The sequence below is a fragment of the Acartia tonsa genome, chromosome 8 (assembly GCF_053477335.1).
Source record: "Acartia tonsa isolate MP-2025a chromosome 8, ASM5347733v1, whole genome shotgun sequence".
Taxonomy (NCBI): Eukaryota; Metazoa; Arthropoda; class Copepoda; order Calanoida; family Acartiidae; genus Acartia; species Acartia tonsa.
The window spans coordinates 48,271,684-48,281,657 of NC_137267.1; the positions used below are offsets into that span (position 1 = coordinate 48,271,684).

At 38.5% G+C, this 9,974-nt stretch overlaps 1 protein-coding gene across 1 annotated transcript; it reads right to left on the bottom strand.

Moving 5' to 3' along the window:
• Window positions 1-7,717: 7,717 nt before the first annotated feature.
• Window positions 7,718-9,363, bottom strand: LOC145327152 (uncharacterized). The gene is made up of 2 exons (XM_080170719.1): window positions 9,274-9,363; window positions 7,718-8,779 (listed from the first exon to the last, which is right to left on the bottom strand). The coding sequence occupies exon 2, from the start codon at window positions 8,758-8,760 to the stop codon at window positions 7,783-7,785; it is 978 nt and encodes a 325-aa protein (XP_080026845.1). The 5' UTR covers window positions 8,761-8,779; window positions 9,274-9,363; the 3' UTR covers window positions 7,718-7,782.
• Between the last annotated feature and the right edge of the window lie 611 nt (window positions 9,364-9,974).

Consider the following 9,974-nt stretch of genomic DNA (forward strand, 5'->3'; position numbering starts at 1 on the left):
AACAAATTCCACCGATTGTGTGATGAACGGGAATGAGGGGGGGGGGGGAGACATTAGGAAAGGATTATAAGGAATGGATAAATTCTCATAAGGAGGGTGGGGTAGATATCCCTTATGCTTTAGTTTTATAATAAATTGACTATTTTAGTATTTTTTTTAATGAACATTTTTGAGTACTTTAATTTATTTTTTTAACACTTAACATATTTTTTATAAAATATTTGTATTTTTTTGGCACAAAACAACATAACACATTTCGTACAAATTCTATCTATAATGCTTATGAGCGCTATGCCGGGTGTTCATCCCCAATAATTAGCCTTGAGACCTTCAAAATGAGGTGTGAAATTTAAAATCCCCTATTGCTGGGTAACTCAGGCCCGGGGTATCTGATACCTCGTCCATATCAATAATTCTGAATAGGGATACAAAAATAGATATTGGTGATTTAAATCCATTTGAATTAATATAACGTTGTATTCCCACTGAAAACTGTTCCCCCCTTAATTTTAAAATAAATTAAAACTAATGGTGATGCACTGCCTTCGCCTCTTACTTTTAATTTATTTCCAAATAAGAGGAAGGAGTGGGGGGGGGGGCAGGGTATGCTCGGCTAAGCACTTTGAGAAAAACCGCCGGTATAACCAACAAACAATATTTGAAGGTGTTGTTACCTCAGTTGATTTTGGAGGTCTGTTAATGCGAGATATTTATTTAATCCCAAAGTTTTACTTTCTATTTTTTCCTGATTATTCCTAGAAAACAAGGTTGACAACATCCATAAGGCGAAGCTCTGAAACGGTATAAATACAGAATTATGTTTAAGGACATACTGACATTTTTTGGACTTAATTATAGATAAGATAAGATAAGATAAGATAAGATTTATTTTCCTCAAAGGTACAACATATTTTATTAGATATATATCATACACTATGTTACTATGCTTTGATTTTTTTGATTCTTCTGGTTTGTTATGTTTGATGCAGGTTTGATAATAATATAATGATATACATAATAACTATTATTAAGTACCTAGCATGGAATTGGCCGAACTTCGTCTCCACCTAGTTACCAGGCCAGTTCGAATAAGATGAAGATAACATTTTACAATAAAAATTCCATGCAACATTGTACCAGATAGTTAGCATAACCCTTTAAGGGTTGTGGAGCCACTGGTGTACTTTGACGCTTGCTAAGCCGATACAATGTTTTATGTGCAAATAAATAATAATCTTAACAATGAAAGAATAAAATATCTTGCTGTGTATTTCAGACATCCTCCTACTATCAGTTGCAACTTCTCCAAGCGTAAATTCGGAACAATTAAGGAACCAAAACCTCCACTAGGAGTCGCTATTCCCGTTGTGATCCCTTTTCAGCTCTACATAGACAGTTTCCTTTATAACAAATTATTTTCATTATAGAGTGGAGTTTTGTCCGGGTCTAAGGACATCTCCACACCAATAATTACAGGATAACGGCAAATCTCGCGATAACACTTGGTCTAATCCAAAAATCCAAAAATCCAAAAAATGAATAAGATATCCTAATATATAATCGTATCATGTACTTAAGTGAACAAGGTGTAATGGTTGGTTTCGATTCCTACGGAATCTGATTTTTATTTCTTGAGAATGGATATAATAATCCTATGATGTACAATTGTACTATTGTACAGAATAAAGAATAGGTCATGTGCGATTCCTACGGAATCTGATTTTGGTTTTTTGATAATGGGAGTGTGTCCCTAAATATGTAAAGTTCGATTCCTCCGGAATCTGATTTTTATGTTTTGAGAACTGGTCACAGCATGGCTGTGAATGGGGCAACAATATGGGGGAGGGTGAGGTGAGGGAAGGAGAGGGGAGAGTGGTTTGTGCTCGAAAACGTTGATCTCACTCTTTTTTGAAAGTAAAGGGTGAAAGTGGGTCATAAAAAAAAGTCTGTGGCGTGCTAGTGCGCGCACAATTTGGTTATAGCTTTGCTTTAGTGGAGTCCAAATCTCACTGTTGTTTAGGCACGAAAATGTTCGGAGAGGAAGAATACCAACAAATGTGGCAGCCGTTACGCAATAGATTGACAATAACATATCAACGACTTCTCAATATAGTTAATGGTGACAATGTCAGTGAGGAAGTACGTCGTGAGGTAGCCCGTCTACTATACCAACAGGGTTATTTAGAAACCGAGTTGGCACTCACACTATACAACCCAAACAAGGATATGGAGTATCATGAAACTAAATTAGGTGAAATTGCTGAGCGGATAACTGCACAAGAGGGGGCTTGTCTCCAACTATAGCTCCAGAAGTTGGCCATTTCCGGTCTGGACCAGTTATGGTCAAGTTCTCTACGACTTTATATACAAGATATCCGCAAAATATCCGCAAAAACAACCGCGGAAATATCCGCAAGACGTTCACAAAAATCAACAATGAATCAACAGAAAAAAATCTGCAAAATAAGAAATAAACAATACAGTTCAGTTTTTTAAAAAAAGTAGCTAAATATAATTTTAAGAATAATTTACCATAAATTCATTGATTTGTTTTCTAATAAATCCTAGATATCTTGCTATGAACTTTTTATTTTTTATTTGAAAGATGTATAAAGTAATAGGATGTCTGTTAATTAATATTTTGCTATGGATTAATTTAGTATTAGCATAAAAAGTAAGGATAAGAAATGTAAGTTGATGAAGTGAGAGACTAGTTAGAATAAGGGAGATGGGTCAAGGAATTGAACAGGTATGGGGGAGGAAGGGAGGAAAAACGAGGGGGAGAAAATGGGGCGTGGTGAGTGGTTTGTGCGCGGTCGTGGCTACCAGCCAGACAGACAGAGCGGCGCTTATCGTTTGGTATATGCTAGGGGGGGAGAAAAAATAGGGGGCGGGGGGAAGAGTGGTTTTCCGGTAAAGCACAGTATAATAAAGGAAAAAAAGGGGCGGGAGGGAGACAATTGGTTGTAAAGCATAGGGGAAATACGCGGGAAATCGGAAGTGGGGAAAGTTATTTACTAATTAATAAGTTAAATTAAGATTGCATAATGCATGGTATTAAAACACAAGGGGGGTATAAATATGGGGTAGGTAAGGTCAAATTTCAATTGTCTCCAAGATGTCAGATCAAGAAGAGGAAGTAGGACAAGGCCAAGGTGCTTTACCAGATGGGGCGCCGGAAGTTCCGGAGGAGGCTGGAGGTGAGGAAAATGTTCCCCTCCATGACCAGGTGCAGGAGCTCATCGCTATGCTCAATTCTAGCGATGAAGTCGATGATCCTGTACCCGTGCACGGCGTCCAGCAGCTGCTGAACCTCGCGGCAGTGCCTGATCTACTCCCATTTCCGGGGGTAGACAGGCGCTGTCTGGACCTCTGGTTTATGGTCAAGAGGAGGTTGTTGGGCGTTGTGCACGAGGGCGACATGCTGATGTGGAGGAGATTCCGCAACGACGCCATCGATGAGGAAATCCTCCGCATGATGTATTCCAACTATGGGTTAGTCGTGAGGTTAATATCAGTAATGCCCACGTACGCCCGCTCCTTCCAGGCTAACATGGATTCCATCGCCGCAATGGACCGCCTGGTCACCGTCCAGCAGGACCTTGTGGAGGAGCTCCTCCAACAGGAACCCGATGACATCGGCGACTCCAGCGACTACGACGAGTAGATGGCTATGCCCACTACATGAGCTTAACCAGTCAGCGATAGTCATTACAAAATTTTTGATATCTAAATTTAAATAAATAAATATATTTTCGGTCAAAATTCTAAAAAAACTTTGTTATTTTTTATTAGATAGATAGAGGTAGAGGTTGCGCGATTCGTTAGCTGCTTGATAAAAATATATAATATAATGGAAGAAGTCAAAGTCAAAATATAAAATGTAAAATGAATAAAATGGATAAGAAACAAACTATGCCAAGCTACTCTATACATAGGTATGTGTGTCGGTTCCTACGGAACCTATTCGTTGAGATTTGAGGTTAAAGAAATGCTGTTTTATTGATTTTTAATAAAGAAATTAAATGCTTACAAAAAGTCGAGGGCTAAAAATACGGATAGAAACTTAGTTAGAACAAAAATTGTTAAGTAAGGAAGAGAAAAAAAAATAAAATATTTGCTTTTAAAACTCAATCTTATTTAGGTAATAAGTAAAACATTTTTCTTGAAAATATTTTTATTATCAATTAGTTTAATTTCAAGTGGAAGGTTGTAAAGGAAGAGAAAAAAAATAAAATATTTGCTTTTTAAAACTCAATCTTGTTTAGGTAATAAGTAAAACATTTTTTCTTAAAAGTATTTTTATTATCAATTAGTTTAATTTCAAGTGGAAGGTTGTTGAATATAGTTGGGAAAGAGTTAAGAGGGGCGTGCAGGAGAAAGTTTCTATTGGTGCCGGTTCGTAAGCAAAGTTGTTCCTGTTCCTAGTGCCATACGTATGTCTGTCTTGAACAAAATTCCAGGTGTTTTCAAAGATTTTGGGAAAATTGCCTAATTTATAGGCGTGCATAAATTTACAAACATTGAATTCAATTAACAGGTTAAACGGAAGTATGCCATTAGATTTAAAGAATTCAGCTGTGTGAGCTCTGCTTGGCAAATTTTCGATTATTCTAATGGCCTGCTTCTGCAACTTAATGATTGGTGCTAACAGATACATAGGACAGGCAGTGAACAGGAGACAACAATATTCGATATTCGACTTAATATAAGAAGAATAGAGTAGCTTTAAGTGTTTCTTGTCCAACAAATGACGCATTACTTTCATACTATAAATTATTTTAGAGACTTTGCTATAGACTTTTTCAAGATGATAAGAAAACTTCATTTTCTCGTCTAATTGAATTCCCAAGTGTTTGATACTACCCTCATTGGTACCGCTCACAAGATCCAACTTAGTGATTTTTGACTCATCATTTTCATTATGATTATTCATGTTTACATAGACTTCAAAGTTGGTCTTAGCGGCGAGCTCAGCGGGGGTGAGTATCTCACGGGGGGAGGAAAAGACCATACATTTGGTCTTGCGGGGGTGAATGAGAAGTTTATTGGCATTGTACCATTGGGTCAGTCTGGGGACAAGCTCCTTTGCAAGGTTAATCAATTGAATAATATTCTGCTTTTCAATGAAGCCCACTGCGTCATCAGCAAAGAGATTGATTAGGATCTCTTCACTGCATGAAACAAGGTCATTGATAAAAATTAAAAAAAGAATTGGTCCCAGGACTGACCCCTGGAGTACGCCAATGATAATGAATTCAATTGTAGAGGAAAAAAGGCCCTTAAAAAATACACGCTGCTTTCTATTTGCATAGTAACTACGGAACCACTCAAGTGCAACCCCCCTTATCCCTGAATTCTCCAGTTTGCTAAAAAGGATGTCCCTATTTATCATGTCGAAACACTTCCTTATGTCCAAAAATATGGCCATACAGGAAGTGTCTCGACTGAGTGCTTGGGTGATCAATGTGCTTAAGTTCAATACATTGTGAAAGGTTGAGATCCCTTTCATGAAGCCAAACTGGTGATTGCTAAAAAAAGACCGATCTTCTAAGAACTTAACCAGCGTATCACAGACATATTTTTCAATGGGTTTGGAAAAGTTGTCAATGAGTGAAATTCCTCGATGATTATCTGCCTCGCTGAGTGAACCTGATTTGTGAAGGACAACTATTTTGGAAGTTTTCATTTTTTCAGGAAAAGTGCCATTTTGAAGTGATAAATTATAAACATGTGTTAAGGGAGTGGCAATGGTATCAGCACAGCGAGACAGAACATACATCGAGACATCATTTATGTCTGTGGAACGCTTAGGTTTAATACTACGAATGATATTAATAACCTTGAAGGGGTACAATGGCTCAAAGAAGAGGGAATCTTGACATGGGGGTGGTAAATATTCAAAAAAGTTTTTGGGGGTGGAAGGAATTTCAGGCCTTAGGGAAGACCCAATCTGACTAAAATAACGATTAAATTCGTTAGCTATTTCTTGGTCATTTTCAATTTTGTTTGGGCCTACTTGAAGGTATGTGCATTCAGGGGAAGATTTACTAAACCCAATGACTTCCTTTAGGGTTTTCCAGAGTTTTTTCCCATCCCCGTTTGCATCTCTTATTTGTTTTCTGTAGTAATCAATCTTTGCTCTTCTCACTTGCCTATTGTAATTATTCCTATAGACATTGTAAATACTTTCATTTTCAATTGTTTTGTCTTTTAAAAAGTTGCTGTACAAAATATCTCTATGCAATCTACAACGCAATAAATAATCTGACATGAAAGGCTGCTGGGGCTGGGTACGTTTGTTTTTTCGTTTTTTTCTAACTGGACACTTTTCATTATAAAGTCTCAAAAAGGTTGAAATAAAGTTATCATAAGCAATGTTTGTGTTGTCTTGACTTAAAACGTGATTCCAGTTAGTGTGGTAGAGTGCATAGTTTAAGGCATCAAAGTTTTCATCATTCAATTCTCTTTTTTAAAACAAAGGAAGACATTAGGTTTTGAATAAAGTTACCTACCCCGAATAAATCAAGAAGGGTTGCTGTGGTTCTAGTTGCTCTAGTAGCTCTGGTAACAGTATTTATGATACCGTTAAAAGAAAAAGACTCAATAATTCTCATGGAGTTGCTATTTATATTATTTATTTTGAAAAGGTCAAAATTGAAATCTCCCACAATGAAGTATGGTATGCTTAAAGCTGCTATTCTATCAATCAGGTCTAAAAAAAGTTCAAAAAATTCTTCTATTTCAGCATTATTCTGATTGGGTGGCCGATAGCAGTTTAGTAAGCAAAACTTTAGTCCATTGTGGGAAATTTTTAAGCAAATAGATTCAAGAATATTTTCTTTAAATGAAAACTTATCAAATAGTTTATCTACTTTATAATATTTGCTTACTAAAATACCTACCCCTCCCCCCCTATTTTTTGTGCGGAGTTTAACATGCCAATCGTAATTATTAATCCCATAGCAATCCATATTTACATCCTTATTTAGCCATAATTCTTGAAAACACAGAACATTTAAGTGGATATCATGTTGCCTAAAGAAGTCTACAGTGGAGACAATATCATTGTATTTAGAATGTAATGACTGACAATTAATACTAAAAATATTGAGAAGGTTTTCATTGAATGTTTTCAGTTTCTGTACGATACCTTGTTCACTTGAAAAAACGCAATTTATTCCGAATTCATTCTCGAAATCGTTAAAGTAGTCGCCGTAAATCGGATTCATAAGATTTAGACCAATGTTATCGTTTAAGTTACCGTAATCCTGGTTAATCTGATCATTAGGGAGGTTTGTCATAGCAGAGCTGGTCCAGGAGCACCGCAGGAGGAATCGTCTTAACATCAAGTATGGACATCTGAAACACAGTAGATATTAGTGGACAAATAAAAATAGTTAATATACAATATATTATCGTTAAAGCGAAAAAAATTACCATATTTACTATGGTTATTCCGATAGTGTTTAGTTTATGTGTGTGTTGGGGGTGGCAACACATTTAAAGCTAGTTTAGTTCCCCCTACTCATTTTCATACAAGTTCCATGTATTTTATATGTTAATCAGCAGAAAAGAAAAATAGATTGAAATTAATATGCGATGTGGGCGTTTTAACAACTTAATATATAATAATAATATTATAATATTATAGAGTTCACGTGGATACAAAACATTCAATTTTTCGAAATAAATCATTTTGAGAATGATGACAATAATAATAACTAAGCTGAGTGTTTTTTTGTTAGGTACCTTTTTTTCCGTCGTATAAGATACTTAACTTCATGTTGTGATTACCGCCTTTGTTGCTTTGCTTTGCTTAGCTTTGTTGGCGGTGTCTCTAGCTTTGGCCCTCGTGGCCACAGGATCAGAAGGTGCTGAGTCAACGGTAAATGCCTTCATGGCAACAGGATCAGAAGGTGCTGAGTCAACGACAGGTGTAGATGCGGCAGATGCGGCAGACGTGGCGGCAAGTGCGGCGGTGTGTGTGGCGGTAGGTGCGGCAATGGATGCTGCAGGTACGGCGACAGACACGGCGGCAAGTGCGGCAGACGTGGCGGCAGATGCGGCGGCGGTCACGGCGGCAGGTGCGGCGGTGAGCGCGGCGGCAGGTGCGGCAGTGAAATCAGCGGCAGCGGCGGCGGCGGGTGCGATGGCGGCAGGTACTGACTGTGTGGGCTGTGCGGCTGGTGCAACGGCTGTATGTGCACTAGGTGCGGCGGTTGCGACGGTTGCGGCAGAGTCTATGGGAGGAAACACAGCCAGGTCCCCAAGAACTGGGGCAGGGGCAGACGTTAAATTATGTTGAATCGTGCTGGAAGGGTGGGCTGTGATCGTACTAAACTGCCTTGGGAAGTCATCCTCTGTTAAATCAGCCTGATTCGAGAAGAATGTTTTCCTTTCCTCAGGCGCTAGCTTGTTGAAACAAAGGATAGGCGGTGCCTCCGACAGAAAAAAATCCTCGCTTCCAGGTATGGGTTGGGCCATTTCTTTCAGGTCTTTGCCAAATGGGTTAAGGCAGCGTATCCAGCGGCTGCCGTTCTTGAGCTGGAATTGGACATGTTGGCCAGCGACTTTGGCCCTCGAAATCTGGTTTGTGGCATATACAAAGGTCATGGTCTTCCTGTTGAGGTCGGACATATCTTGCTTCGCCTGGACTAACCTATTGGGGAAGAACGGGACCGGTGACGCGTTGTTCCTGGGATTGAACCTCTTGATCTCGGCGTTGTAACGGTCAAGCACAGCCTTCTTATTGTTCATCCACGCGTCGAGGTAGGATCTAGACATAAAACGAAAAATAAAAACGGGGATCTGGCCCTTTGTATATGGGAGCATATGGGCACGCTCGACGATATCACAAAAATGTGAGGGAATATATTCTAATTCCCCACGTTTAAGAGCGGCTTCAAGGGTGGGCCTTATAATGTTTCTAAATATGATAAACTCTGTAATATTTTCACGGCTCCACGGCTGCTGAAAATTCACTATTCTACAACTCCAATCGCGGCACCTTTGCTCTCTTATCGAGTTTTGTAGAAGTTGAAATTTGACGAAATTTTCTCTCGACGATTCGACAGAGTTTAGATAGTCTTTTTGTTGTGTAATCGTGGTCCTAATCGCTTTTTGTTCACTTGCAACAGATTTAGCATCTACGAAATTTTCTATACCTTCGATAGATTGAATTTTAACATTTAAATCTGAGACTCTCAATTTAATATCGTTTATTTCGGTTTTATGACTGGCAAAAGTACTATGAATAAGCTCATCCCTTACCTTAGCTATATTCGCATCGTATTCTTTAAACTTAACATCCAAAGCAGCGTCCAAATTTGTTTTAAATTTTGACCAATATTCTGGGTTGTCACACGTACTACAGGCCATGATGAAGTGAAGATGGCGGATCCGAGGGTGCTGAGTGAGTGTGGGTCAGCTGACCAATGGTGGGACGCGAAAAAATGTTAGCCAATGGGAGAGCTTATTTGTCGGGAGTACTTTGCGCCGGTAAAATGTTGCCAGACCGATAAATTATCAAAAAATTTTGAGAGTGTTTTCACCAAAAATTGTTCATTAAATTAAAGCGATTAGGTTACACATAAGTTTGAAAAAAAAATTTTTAATTCATTAATGTTTTATTTTCACTTTTTTGTGCTAACAATTGACCGATACGTTAACACATACACATTGCCAGGCCTAAATACGAGGTGCCCTCTGGCTACAGTGTCTTCCCTTTCCTCCAACTGCGGAGTGACCACGGGCAGTGGGGAGAGGGGAACTAGTTGAGAGAGAGGGGGAAGGTAGAACTGAGCTTAACACATGGGGTAGGGCGGGGGAGAGCTTGCAAAATGCGTGTTCTCAGCCCGACTCTCTGAACTAAACTAAACTAAACTAAACTAAATAGAGATGATTTACTCATAATATTTTACCTTATTGTAATTGGAATCAGTAACCAAAAAATCAGATCAATCGGATGATTT